The 15,016-nt window shown below is 44.5% G+C and overlaps 1 protein-coding gene across 1 annotated transcript in view; it reads right to left on the bottom strand.

The window, feature by feature from the left end:
* AGK (acylglycerol kinase) overlaps positions 1-15,016 on the bottom strand; it is a 187,675-nt gene that overhangs the window by 16,497 nt on the left and 156,162 nt on the right. Inside the window, exon 12 of the mRNA XM_085652021.1 lies at positions 6,962-7,059. Coding sequence (XP_085508147.1) covers positions 6,962-7,059 — 98 coding nt within the window. The remainder of the gene's footprint in view (positions 1-6,961; positions 7,060-15,016) is intronic.

The following is a 15,016-nucleotide window of genomic DNA, read 5'->3' on the forward strand; positions in this document are numbered from 1 at the left end:
AGTTACCTCGCAAAGGTGAGCTTGCCACACCATATGGTGGTGATGACCACATGTGATTGATAGTCTTGAAAGGGCCAGTCGAGCAACAGGTTGTTGCTCTTCCACCAAAGCAGGGAGTTCTGAACACTGACCGTTGCCAAACATAGATCCTCCCAATGCCCTTCTGCTCGTGTCCACTGCCTTGATAACCATTCTGGTAGCGAGTGCATGTGCAACCTGACGTATGGTACAACTGTTATGCAGGAAGCCATCATTCACCCAACAGATTCATGACTGTGCGAACAGTAATTGAATGGAATGTCTGAAAAAGAAGCAGCAGCTGTTGAAATGCCATCACCCTCTGATGGCTGGAACATGCTTTGACTGTTATTGCATTTAGGATTGAGGTTGTATTTGCTGTGGCTATGAAAAAGAGGCATTGCTGTAGGAGTGTGGGCTAGGCATTGTCATTTGCTGCTGCCCTTGATCAGCCAGTTGTCTAAGTATGGGAAGATGTGTATGGCATTTCTGAGCAACTTCGCTGCAAGGCATTTTGTTACACCCTGAACTAGTAGTGTTATCCACTTACAATGAACAGAAGGTACTGGAGGTGCGCTTAGTGAATGGGGATGTGAAGGTATGTGTCTTTCAGATCCAGCGCTGACATGGAGTTGCCTTGGCATAGCAGTGGGATGACATCATGCAGAGTGACCACGTGAAAGTGTTCTGAGAGGATGAACTTGTTCAATAGCTGGAGGTCGAGGATTGGTTGAAGGGAACCATCCTTTTTGGGAATTAGAAAGTAAAGGCAATACACCCCCGTGCCATGTCTGTTTGGAGGTATTGGTTCTATTGTGCCCTTTTTGTAGAAGCACCTAAACCTCTTCTTGGTGGAGGTGGTCTGAACTTACACTATGGTGATGGGGTGGGATGTTTGGAGGGGTTGTGTGGAATTCGAGGTAGTACCCTTCTCTCACAACGAAGAGAACCCACTGATCCACTTTAATCCAAGGTGATGCTTTGCCACTGTGGTATGAAGTGCCTCTCTCTTCCCCAGTGTCACGGGGGCACCACTGGGGGCACGGCTTCTGACACACAACCCGAAGGGATGCCTGATTGTTCCTTTACGCCTTGGCCACAGGACTGGTACGGGCCCTTTAACTCCACTAGAGAACCCCGTGGGGAGGAGCCGACTGTCTGCACGTCAGACCACGTCATCCAATCGGAGAGCCCGGGACCTTGTAAAACGAACCCGGAAGAGAAGAAGGGCGCGAAAGCCGGAGGAAGTGAGGAGAGCCGAGCGAAGTAGACAGAGCAGGAACGAGTGAGCAGTGGAGAAGGAGAGACGACTGAAGGAGAGTGCGGAGTCCGAGAGACGGCGCAGACGGAGCCAGGAGGCCAACGGATACGCTACTCGCCCCGCCACGTTCCTGGAGGAGCGTGGCTGGGAAAGGTACGTGATCGTATCTTGAGTCTGTCACAAGTACGGGGAGGGACGAAGTGAATAGGACGAGGGAGGTCACGGGAGTACGGGGAGCCTGAGTATTGAGGATTCTTTTTCTGTGGGTCAACCACGCTCACCCCCTCCAGTCTTCTCTGCCTACGTTCACCTCCTTACCTCACCTGAGTTACAAGAGTCACAAGATTTGGTGGTAGTCCCGGTGATCCCTCACAACCCTTTCCCCCCTCAAAGCGCCCTTGGTCCCTACAACCCTACTCACATTTGTATCCCTCTGTATCTCTTCCCTGGGTCACGGACGGAGGAGGAAGAGACGGTCCCTACGACAGAACCGGAGTGGAGAGAAGATCCTTACAGAGGAGCCCTTAAAACGGACACTGACCCCTGGAGCAACAGACCTCATCCAGAACGTAAACAAAGGACGCTTGTTGAGCCAATAAAAATTCGATTATTTACCTCATCAGTGAGTCCCTGTGTTGGTATACTAGGTGAACCACCTCCCCCACCACATCGGTCCTCACACCCAGATATGTGTAATGTGGTTGGGGGATGGGGAAAGAAGGAAAAAGAGTCACAGCTTTGTAGCAGAGCTGCGCCTTGCGGAGCCACCTCTGCCTTTTCCACACTCATTCCCTTTACAGTTATCTCTATGGAAAGTCTTATGGTCCTGGGAGGTCCTGAAAGGACTGCTGGTAGTGTTGATACGGGGGTGTCTGGCCTAAACTCCTTGTTTGGTACTTCAACTAGTTTAATGCTTACGAAAAGCAGATTTGGGACTGGGGCATTGTAGTGTGCCCATAGGTTTGGCAATGTCAGTGTCCTTTTTCATTTTCTTGAGCATCTGGTTGAGGGCTGAACAATACCCGCCTTCTAAAGGGATGTTTGATAGGTGCTGTTGGCCTAAACCCTGACACCTTAAGTCAGGCATGCTCCTGGAGGAGGATGCTTGAACTGGTACCTCTAGAAGTTGTGTCTGCAGTGTCAAGGGGGCATCTAATATTAGCATTGCCAATGGTCTAGCTATCAGCACCCATCTCCTATTCACTCTTTTGATGGCCATCTGTTAGGTGGTTTATCAGCTCCTCCATCTCCTCTCAGTGGTAACGATCATACCTCTGATCTATTTGAGACCAGAAAGTTGAACTTGTCTTCTATGGTATGTAGTTTTAAGTGGTGGTATTGTGCAGCCCTTTGACTGCATTATATACAGTAGTATCATCTAGAATGGATAGCATGGCTTGGCAGGATATGGCTCTAAATCTGGGTAGTATTGTGGGTCTACCACATTATCTTTCCATGGATCCTAAAGGGCTTGTCAGAGGTGACCTGTGGATAGTAGACAGTCTGAGTTTTGAGTCAGTATCTTGTGGCACAGGTGGAGAAGTATGTGGTGGTGGTAGGAAGTGTGGATGGTAATGGAGGGAATGGTGTAGGACTGGTGAGAGTTTTGAACTCTTTTGGGAATTAACAGTATAAAAGGGTTAACTCCTAGTTTTACCTCAAAGTCGACCTGGAATTTTTATGGATGAGTTCTGGAGCCAGAAGTTTGACAAGTATTCTGCTCAGAGTAGGTCATCATAAATAAGAGAGAAATACAGCTACCTGGAACATTAGAATAGCCAGGTTTTGAGCTTTATAAGCCAGTTGACCAGGTATGGGAAACACCTGGTGCCCGGTTCTCCTCAAGAAGGCCGCCACCAGGGCCATGCATTTTGTGAAGACCTTGGGAGCCGAGCGAAGCCCTATAAGGAAGCTCTTTGAATTGGTAATGTCACCCTGCCACCTCGAACCGAAGAAATTCGACACTTTACATGTATGAGGATATGGAAGTATGCACATAGTAGATCTAGTGATGTCATGGAATCCCCTGTATTCACAAATTGAAGGATCTCTTGTAAGGATAGCATCCTGAATGTTTGTTTATTGATGTATTTGTTTAAGAGATTCAAGTGCATCAGCTGTCCCCATTTTCCTGATTTCTTTTTGATGAGGAAGAAGTTAAGAGTAGAAACCTGCGTTGTGTTGAAACCACGGAACCTCCTCTATCGCACCCTTGGAGAGGAGCAAACACATTTCCTGCTTCAGCAGAGGCAGATGACGATGGGATGTTCTGTGAGTTTGGACAAAATTCCAGGTTGTGACTGTGTCGCATTACGTCTAACACCCATTTGTCGGAAGAGATGCTCTTCCATTGACTGTAACATTTGAAAAGGGGATTTCCGAATTTAGGTTGAGATGGGGCGGAGGTGACCGGTGCCTGGGAAGCATCACTTGTGCCTAGAGGTGTCCTGCGATTTTCCTCTAGCCGGAGGACGTCTTTCTGAGTGTTGCCATGCGTATGATGACGCTGCTGCTGTTCTGTATTGCTGTTGTGAGGAGTATTGTGAGCAATACTCTTGTTGGGGATATGGTTGGTACCTATTCTGTTGGTAAGGTACTCTGGACATAAATTGTCCTCTTTCTCTGCCTCCTCGAAAGGACTGGAAGCATCTTTGCTGTAAATTGCCCAGGGATCGTGCAATATCCATGTCTGATTTGATGGACTGCAACGCATCATTCACATTCTTTCCGAAAAGATTTTTGCCATTAAATGGCATGTCAAGAATCTTTGCCTGTACTTCTGGGCGGAACAAATTGCCTTCAGCCAACCTTGGTGTCGTAGAACAGCAGCCCCTGCCGTCTGACAGAACGCTGTAGAGGAGATAGCTATGAAAGCAGAAATAATTTCTGAAGAGGCCGTCTCACCCTCTATAAGAATTGCTTTTGCTTCCTTCTTTTTATCTTCTAGGAGATATTCCAGACATATCAGACCAAATCTGGCAGTCATACCTTCCCAATATGGCCAGTGCATTGGACGGTCTTCTAGATGTTGCCGCCATAGTGGAGAAGCATTTCCAGATATTGTCTAGTCTTCTTACTACCTTCTCCGGAGGGGCAGAGCAAGGCGTAGAAGGGTTCCTAGAGCGCTGTTGGGCTGCTTGCTTTATGATGGAGTCAGGGTGAAGCTGACTGATTAGACATGTCAGAGTGTTGTCTGGCACTTTAGACTTTTTGTTCAAACTTAGGGACAACAGCAGCAACTAAAGCCGTGGTCTTCATGAGCTTCGACCCCTCCAGCTAAACATACTCCACTATGGGAATGGATTGTAATGAGCGTTGAGCCGAATCCTTAAAGTCGTAAAGGAAGGACTCGGTTTGTTTGACCGGGAGAGGTTAGTCAAAAACCTTGATTGCTCTTTCGAGGAGCTTGTAAAAACCTCCAATATCCGCTGGAGGTGAATCCGCCGGGGTTGGTGAAGGCCATATAATCATCCCATTCCAGATGATCATCTGCTGGCCCAGAAGGAATCCCACCTTCCTCTAGTTGCTGATCCCCCATCACTATCCACAAAAGTATCCCGTACAGTAATGGGAGAGATTGTACTATCTTTGGAGGTACAAAGCAGGCCGGTCGATGCTGTGCTGGGACATTCGCTTTTGGAAAAGTTTTATAATAATCATTCAACCAAAGGCATAAACCAATGAGCAGAGATATCGGGACAGTAACTGTGCCCCCTTTCCCATAATGCTGTTCTTCCTCGAGGTCATCGTATGAGCAAGGTTCCTGAAAAGTGTCATAACCCTGAACAGAGAGCTCACACCTGTCCCGAATAAATAATTCACCTTCTAGGTATATAGAAGTGTCCTGATGAGCATCCTCATCAGTGTACTGGCATTTTACCTTAGGTTATTATAGGGCTATTTGCTAGGCCAAATAGACCCTCATCACCTGACTCTTGAATTTTCAGAAGGCGACACCTTGTAGAGAGCATGTGTGAAGTGCCATCATCTGATATAAAAACTTTATAGCTGTTGACGGGGTTGTCTTGCCCCCGATATAAGTTTATTCAACGGGAGCACATAAGATGGGGCGGAGGACGCAGACAGAGCTGCTGTCAATATTTGTGCAGGCGATGCCGCTGTCATCATTGGAATAGATGGGGATGGGTGCGCTGACGCTTTCCTCATTGTCGATTCTTCGTCGATGGAATGATCTTCATTAACGGACCTATTTTCTTCACAGAGGGTTCTTTAAGGTGTTACATGATCTGAGGAAAGTGAAGAAAGGGCCTTTCTGTGAAATGGTAAAGGCTCAGCAGGATCCCTACTGACCGGCCTCTCAGTACTGATACCCCTGCTATGGGATTTTGCCCTTTTGGAGTCCTTATCAGACGAGGAGGAGCCCTAATTGTGCACTTCATTGAGAAAGAGTGTACCCTTTCCTCATCCTCAGAATCAGATTGAGCCTTCTTTTGGAGTCAGAGAAGGAGCCTAGCCTCCCAGTCTTTTAGGGATTCGGCAGAGAAAGCGTGATAATGCTTGCACTCCTTTGGTTTATGGTGAGGGTAAAGGCAGTAGAGACATTGCTTGTCCGGGTACTCACAAAAAACGTATTGGCTTTCCACAGGATTTACAAGGCCTGAACAGTCTTTTTTTTTTTTAGAACCCTCTGACATGATGAAAACTGGAAACTAATCCCCAAGACTGTACCTCAGATACTGCTTGAAGGTCAAGGAATAGTTTGAATAGTTGAGAGGTCAAAAGTTGACAAGAATAACACTGTGACAGAGCAGAGATCAGGGAGACTTCCTAACACATGACGTACGGTTAGAAATCTGAGGTACGGTGGCTCTGTTGGGGATGAGTGCATCAGGGTCTCTACTTTGATTGGTTGCAGTTTGGATGCATTAAAACAATGTGAATTGGCTAGCAATGTCTATTGTTCCCAGTGTGAATACTAATGCTTATGTGTTAGTACTGTTACAGTGGGACTCCCACCATGACGACGTGGAAGATTCAAGCTTGTGAATCTATGAAAGATACAATACTGGAGAAATGGTACCTATGGAAGTTTTGGATATAATGACTGTGAGAGAAGGTGCTTGGTCGTGGGGAAGTCCTGATCTTCTTGCTGTCTAACTGTGAAAATGTTATATAATTCATAGCACTACAATCCTTAGGGTAGTGTGTTGGCTTGGTATGTGCCAGCTTTTTAGGCCCTCCTTACGACTAAGGTAGTTTCAATAGTTGGGAATCAACCCTTTCCCAAACACAAGGTAATGCAAATACTGCAGGGTTTACTATTTCAGATGTATGAAATTCTAATGGTATTCTGAGTGCCAATACTTCAAACGAGAAACTACTGTTGAGATCAGCGTTTACAACCATTTTCTGCAGGTTTTCTACTCGTTCTCAGCCTTTTCCCTGAATAAATTCGGTCTGCTTTTCACATGCGAAATGTGTCTGAGAACTTGTAATTCCAGTTTAGGCAGAAACCCGGTTTTGCCCTGATCAGGATTTCCAGCACATTTGCAATAAGGGCACTAATGTAGGACTATGGGATATGACTGGTGCAGGAGAGAAGGCCTGAAACTTGTTGAGTACACTGCAGAAGTGAAACTTGAAAGCAACCATTGAAAGTGGGGTTTGTACTACGGATGGGTACAGAATAGTTCAACTCATCCATTTACTGTGCTTCCTTACCAGGAGGTCAAGCTTTTGATTCTGGGTTGTGATGGATAGCTCAATGGGTGACAACTGTGCTTCCTCCCATGGCTCAGGAACAATTTCAGGGACCACCTCTGCAAAGCAACGAAGATAAGGCAGTCTAAGTGATATATAAACCCAAGGTGAAAATGCATCTCAGGAAAGACAAAGCATCCATCATTAGGTGGTGGAAGTGCTAAACAACCACCAATATCATTAGAAAATTCTGTAATTGCACTAACTTATGTGTATGTAGTCTAATACAACTGTACATATTATTCATGCATTCAAACTTAGCAAGTACTGACAATGCCAACCATATTGACTTTTGTATGCTGAAGAGGTGTTCTCAAGCTTAAAAATAAACCACAGTGAACAGGTATTACATGGGCATTAAGAGTGCAAACTTTGCTCACTTACATTGAGCAGTCACTATATTGTCTTCATCAATAAAAGCTTCTCTTGCAAACAAAGAACAGGTACTGTATCCGCATCAGCAGTGTATGCATCTCATGCACAAAGAGTTGAGCATGGACATTACCAATTATATATCACCGTCCCTACACCCACCTACCCCCACACACAGATAAGACACTTACCCACCCATAATTAAAATATATCTCTTTTATTGTTGGGGGACCCTGGAGTTGGTTAAAAACTGAAGCTAATAAAGAATGCAAACAGAGACTGTCGCAAATGAACAGGGTGCATTTTTCACAAGCCCAAATGGCGTTCTATTTAAATCATTCTTCACATAATATAAACATTAAGAATGTGGTAAACCAGTTCCATGCATTTCCATTGTTTTAAACATAAGACATTGCGGCAATAATGACATTCAAACTAAGTAAAATAAACATATACAATCATGAAGTTTTCAATAATTGAATAGCATCATATTTATTTCATATGTTGTGCATTATCCAGTGTCACAGTTCCCGCGTAGTGTCACAAGACCCAATGCATTTCGGGAAACCCTTCGTTAGGGGAACACTGTAAATAATATAACAATTTCTCATTCTAGATCAGAAAAGAATACATATACAAAACAGCATCTATATCATCTTGTTTTTAAGAAGGGGTTTTCAAGCTAAATCCCGCATACCAGTAAGACACAAGGTTAAGAAAAGCAAAGAAAGGAAAGAAAAAGGAAAGCAACATCGCTCATGCTCTCCAGGCTATATGAAAGTGAGATAGTACACAACCTGTGCGTGCTTGGCATGTTTTTGGAAAACAATGTTTCATACATCCAAAATTAATTGCCTCCATGTTTTTGCCGGGTCTATTTACTTATATGGGCAATCAGCCTTCCTCCACAGATCATGCGATCCCTACCTTAACTGGAAAGAATCTCTAGCAATGTAGTAGAGGAATAAGGCTCTCATACCAGTTTTTGTTGGAAAAATGGATTACCTATGATATAAAATATTAAGATTTTTGTTGAAACCTTCAACAAATGCACCCTAACGCGATCACTACAAAACCATAGTAGGTGAAATACCCTACTGTGTAATGTGTCCACTGCACATTTCTAAAATTAGCAGATGTGATAAGTCTGTGTTGATCTTGCTTTAAATTCCCTAACTTACCATCACTTGGGATTTATCTCACTTCATTAGCTGGGAGAGGGGGCACCTCCCTGTAGTCATACACTTGTAGAGGTAGATAATTAGTCCATGTTAGTGTTGTTAGATTTCATTAGAGAAGAAATTTGCTCATACTCTGATGCACACCTCCCCATGGCCAGCCACTTGTAGAGGTGTGCCATTCAGGGTTATTCTCGTCATTAGGTTTTAATAAACTAGTAGTTTGCTCATACTTTGACGCACACTATGTTAGTCATGTTCAAAACATGCATTAACATACAATTTGACACACAAGCATGCAAAGCAAACACATTGGGGAATTCCTTAGTTTTAAGTTTATTTTGTTAGTATAGCGTTTAAAGTTGTTTCAAAAGATGAGACGCCTTGAGTTATCCAAACAAACACTCTTTGTATCACATCTTTACTTGCAAAGTTTTTTAATCCAGAAGTACAGTGTGTCAAACACTTTTTTAATCATCCGATATCAGATGCATACATACCGTCTTGGTCATGTAAAAAAACATGACATAAAACTTTGCCAGACAAACCTATATCGTAGAGTATTTTGCCCAATAATAAAGTATGTCAAGCTACAATAAACAAAACTTAACACAGTGGCATTTATTTGCATTTTTTTATAGCGTGAACTCGACCCGAAGCTCTTTACATTTACTGATGCATTATTGCATTACTCTTTTATTTTTAAATTTTTTAAGGCAAAGGGAGATTAAGTGATTTGCCCAGAATCACAGGATGTTGTGCCAATGTCAAAACCTGAATCTGGATCCCACGTTCCAAGGCAGGCAGCTCTGGCCGTAGTGCCACATCCTCTAACCTATGAATGACATATACACATCATGGTGCTCAATATATTTCAAAGTCTTTATGTCCGGTTATATATTGTGTCAAGCATTAATTCAGGCATCCAATATTGTGGTCTTTGTAAGTCCCCTTCGGCCAGCCAGAATTTGATAATCTATTGGTTTCTGTTTGAATACATACATTGCTTTAATACATGTGGAAGTATACCACCATTCACCCTGTCATAGTTACATAGTTTTTTCTGGGCCTATTTGACCAGATGACACCACAGGAAGTGACTTCATACGACAGTTGACCTTGGTGACATCACAGAAAGTGATTCCACGTAATCTTTGACCCTGATGGCATTACTGGAGTTGCCTTCAATGAAGTCAAAAACCTACAATATGTGATAATGACCTAGCCTCTCAACAATACGCACCACTTTTTATCGTGCAGCTAGCCCCATCTCAGCTACGTGCATATGTGTTGACCTTTCATATATGGGCACAAACCTATTTGCACCAATTCACCTCTCATCTGCATGAACTGATTACTTTTGCACTTACATGTCCATCCCCCACCTCTTTATACCTCTAGACTCCACTCACTTTGCGCACTCTGTCACCTCTCACATGTTCCAAACAAGGTTACAGCCACTATTTTTTACACACACAATCAGGCACACATTCTTGTCACAACACATGTAACACAACAAAGCAGATTCCTAACACAGGCACACATTCCTAAAACACACAGTCAGATGAATAGACCTTAGTCAAACTACTATACCCACAGGTGTAGGTATACCTTTCGAAGACTCGCAGAAGTGCACATTTTGCAAACAAGCACAGATATGTTACGCACTCACAACAGCAAACATTCCTAGTACAAAAAGAGGCACACAAGACAGACAGACATAATATGCACGCATTCTCAACACAGTCATAAACATGTTCCTAACCCACTCATTGTCAATATGAGACACTGCTTTCATACAGACCCACACACCAATAGAAGGGACGTCAGACACTTTTTCCTCTCTCTCTCTCTCTCTCTCTACATTTATAAATAGTTCATTTATTGAAAGTTTTTTTCTTTTCATTCTGTCAATTGTAATCATAGATTCCTAACAGAAGAAACAGGATGTGTACCAGAATGGCAAGAATACATCCTGGACTGTATCTAACATATTGTACAGCCATACATGTTAAACCTATTTTTACCCTAGTTACCCCTGAAGAAGGGCAAATTAGCCCGAAATGCATTGGCATTTTGTGTTGAAGAGTAAAGCCATGTCATGGCACTTGTTCAACCATGTTAAAGACTGGAGATGCAAACAAGTCGGCTAAATTCAGGATCACTATCGTAATAAACTTTGAAAGAAAAGAGAATATATTGGTTGACTTTATTGGATTCTTTGAACACTTTTGCTGTGCTTCATGGGTTGTGGGACCTGACGAGGCTCCAATATGAACTTCGCACGCGCACAGACGGAGCGTATTCCAGGGTTGCACGCATTAACTCTTTGCCTTGAGCAGCATAGAATGCTTACATTTCATTACAATTTGGATGCATGCTACCATTCATATGTGAAACCTATAGGCATGTCAGACACAAACATATAGGCACATATACTACACTAACACATTACGTACAAATAACCAAATATGCGACCTGCACTCGTTGCCGGATGCATATTTCTCTCTCTCGTGCTCTCCCTCACATATGTACAAAAAGGGATTACTTATATCAGGCTCATAGCCAGAAGTATAGATTTTGGGGGATATTGCCCAGAGTAATGATAGCAGCATGAATGTAGTATCTAGAGGTCTAGCTGTCGCCAGAAACTCTAGGGAACACTGTGCAATATAGTGACATTTTCAGGTACACCATGCATATCTATGCCGGGTATGTGTATTTTTCCTTGAGGAATAATTGGACATATGTGTGACAAATGGTGAATTTAAAAGCACATTTGGCCAGAATCATTGGCTAAGCTAAATATAATGTAATTACAACATTGTATGGCAGTTTTACAGAAGAACTTGTGAAAAGGAATATGCTACTTACCAGTATGCATCTGTTCTTGGCATGTAGAGCTGCAGATCTACACACTTTTGCATAGATCGCCATCTGGTGTTGGGCCCGGATGTTTGCAGTTTGTTTTTCCTCTTGGAAAGTCTTTGGAAGTCACGAGGTCAGTGACTCCTCCTTTGGATCGTATTGCGCATGGGCTTTGGCTCCATCCTCAGATTGTTTTTCGCCAGCAGGGAAAGATGGAGCGTAGTAACAACAGTGAAGAAACCCATGTGCGTTGTATCTAAATAAGATAGACTGGAACAGATACAGGTATTCGGGGAGGCGGGTGGGCGTGTGTAGATCTGCAGCTCTACATGCCAAGAACAGATGCATACTGGTAAGTAGCATATTCCGTTCGAGGCATATGAGCTGCAGATTACACACTTTTGCATAGACTATATAGCAGTTCCCAACCTTAGCGGCGACCACCGGTATCTGTTGCAGTGGTTTGAAATAATGTTTTTAGTACAGCCTGGCCCACACTAGCTTGTTGCTTGGCTTGCACATCTACACAATAGTGTTTAGTGAAAGTGTGCGGTGTTGACCATGTAGCTGCTTTGCAGATATCATCTAATGGGATTTTCCCTAGAAAAGCCATGGAAGCCCCTATCTTTCGTGTAGAATGGGCTTTAGGGGGAACGGATAGCGTTCGTTTTGCTTTGTGGTAGCAAATCTGGATGCATTTTACAATCCACCTAGCTATCCCTGATTTTGAGATGGGGTTGCCGTTGTGTGGTGGGGAGAAAGAGACAAACAGTTGTTTGGTCTTTCTGAAAGGTTGTGTTCATTGGATATAGTAAAGTAAGGCTCGTTTGACATCTAGCGTGTGCAGAGCCCTTTCTGCAACAGTCTGAGGTTGCGAGAAAAATACTGGTAATTCGACAGATTGGTTTAGGTGAAAAGGGGAAATGACTTTAGGTAGGAATTTTGGGTTGGTACGGAGAACAACCTTGTTCTGGTGCATTTGAAGAAAAGGTTCTTGTATGGTAAGTGCTTGTATCTCACTGACCCTTCTAAGGGAAGTGATGGCTACAAGGAAAGCTGTTTTCCATGTGAGGAATTGCAGTTCGCATTTATGCAAAGGTTCGAAGGGAGGCCCCATCAGCCTTGTGAGAACGATATTTAAGTTCCACACAGGTGAGGGTAGTACTCTGGGGGGAATTATTCTTTTGAGGCCTTCCATGAAGGCTTTAATGGCAGGTACTCTGAAAAGTGATAGGTACTGCATGTTTTGTAGGTAAGCTGCAATTGCTGCGAGGTGTAGCCGAATGGAGGTATAGGCTAGATTGAACCTTTGTAGGTGGAGTAAGTAGCATATGATGTGTTGTATAGACACGTCTAGAGGATTGATTGTGTTGTTATGGCAATAAATAACAAATCTTTTCCACTTGGCAGCGTAGCAGGCTCTAGTGGTAGGGCGTCTAGCTTCTTTGATGACGTTCATACAGTCAGGGGGAAGGTTTAGGTATCCGAATTCTAGGATTTCAGGAGCCAGATCGCAAGGTTGAGCTGAGCTGGAGCCGGGTGCCTGATCTCTCCATGGTTCTGGGTTAGGAGGCATGGTGAGAGGTGTAGCTTTTGGTGTGGTACTACCGACAGTTCCAGCAGCGTGGTGTACCACGGTTGTCTGCCCCACGTTGGAGCTACTAGGATCAGTGTGAGGGAATGCTGTTGTAGCTTTCGCACCACTAATGGAATGAGTGGGAGAGGTGGAAAAGCGTATGCAAATTTGCCTGACCAGTTGATCCATATCGCATTTCCTTTGGACAATGGGTGTGGGTATCTGGCGGCGAAGCTTGGGCATTTTGTGTTTTCGTGGGTGGCGAAGAGGTCTATCTGTGGATGCCCCCACATTTGAAAGAACGGATGAAGACCCTGCGGGTGAAGTTCCCACTCGTGGATCTGTTGTGTCTGTCTGCTGAGCAGATCTGCCACGGTGTTTTGGACTCCTGGGACATGTTGAGCTAGGAGAAAGATTTTGTGTGGAATTTCCCATCTCCATATGCTCTGTGCTAATTGAGAGAGCTGTGGAGAGTGTGTGCCGCCTTGTTTTTGAATATAACACATGGCCGTCATGTTGTCTGTGCGAATGAGGACTGCCTTGCCTGAAATCCGTGGTTGAAAGGATTTTAGGGCTAGAAAGATTGCTAGTAACTCCAGATGGTTGATATGGAGTAACTTTTGTTGAGGCGTCCATGTGCCCTGCACTGTGAGGTGTAATAGGTGAGCTCCCCAGCCGGAGAGCGATGCGTCCGTTGTTAGTATTATTTGGGGAACCGGGTCCAGGAACGGTCGACCTTTGGAAAGGTTTGTGGTGTTCCACCACTGCAGAGAGCGATGGGTGCGACCGTCTACCAACACCAGATCTGTCAGTTGCCCCTGGGTCTGGTTCCATTGGTGCGCTAAGCACTCTTGGAGTGGACGCATCTGGAGTCTTGCGTGAGGCACTATGAAAATGCAAGAGGCCATCATCCCTATCAGTTGCATAAACACTCTTGCTGGAAGGGAGGGTTGAAGTACGAATTTTTGTTGCAAAGCCTGAATGCTTGCAATCCTGGCCGGATTGGGGTAGGCTATTGCTTTTGAGGTGTCTATGGTGGCACCGAGGTATTGTTTTATGTGGGATGGTGTTAGCTGGGACTTTTGGTGGTTCACCGTGCAGCCTAGTTGGTGAAGTAGTTGGATTGTGGTGGCGGTGTGGTGTACACATTGGTTGTATGAAGTGGCTTTTATCAGCCAGTCGTCCAAGTATGGGAAGACGTGAATGTGCTGTCTTCTGAGGTGTGCCGCCACTACCGCTAGGCACTTGGTGAATACCCGTGGTGCTGTTGTGACTACGAATGGGAGCAACTTGAACTGGTAGTGTTGTCCGTCCACTACAAATCTGAGGTACTTTCTGTGAGCATGGTGTACTGGAATGTGGAAGTATGCGTCTTTCAAGTCCAGTGTGGTGAGAAAGTCGTTCTGGGAGAGGAGCAGAAGTACCTGCTGAAGCGTTACCATGTGAAAATGGTCTGAGTGTATGTGTGTGTATAGGGGCCGGAGATCTAGAATAGGTCGTAGAGTCTTGTCCTTTTTTGGTATTAGAAAATATAGGGAGTAGACCCCTAAATTTTGTTGATTGACGGGAACGTGTTCTATTGCCTGTTTTTATAGGAGGGAGATTACCTCCTGCTTTAGTTATGTGGAATGTTCTTGTGACATTGGGCGTTGCCTGGGTGGAATGTTTGGGGGGGTAGATGTTAATTCCAGGCAGTATCCTGACCGAATAATTTGGGTCACCCATTTGTCTGAGGTGATGGTCTCCCAGACATGAAGGAAATGTTGAAGTCTGCCCCCGACCAGAGTGGGATGGTCTGGAGGGAGCGGGGGGAAGTCATTGGGTAGGCGGTATGGCAGGGCGGGTGGTATTTGTTTTGCCTCTGCCTTTATTATTGTTGCTTCTATAGCCGCCTCTTTGATAACCCCTTGTGAAGGTGGACTGAGTGGGGGATTTGTAGGAAGTGGACGCGTTATCTGAGGAGTAGCCTCTATGTGTACTCCGAAAGGAAGAGCGGCGAAAAGAGCGCCTAGAAGGGTGTGA

Source organism: Triturus cristatus, chromosome 4_1, assembly GCF_964204655.1.
Source record: "Triturus cristatus chromosome 4_1, aTriCri1.1, whole genome shotgun sequence".
Classification (NCBI taxonomy): domain Eukaryota; kingdom Metazoa; phylum Chordata; class Amphibia; order Caudata; family Salamandridae; genus Triturus; species Triturus cristatus.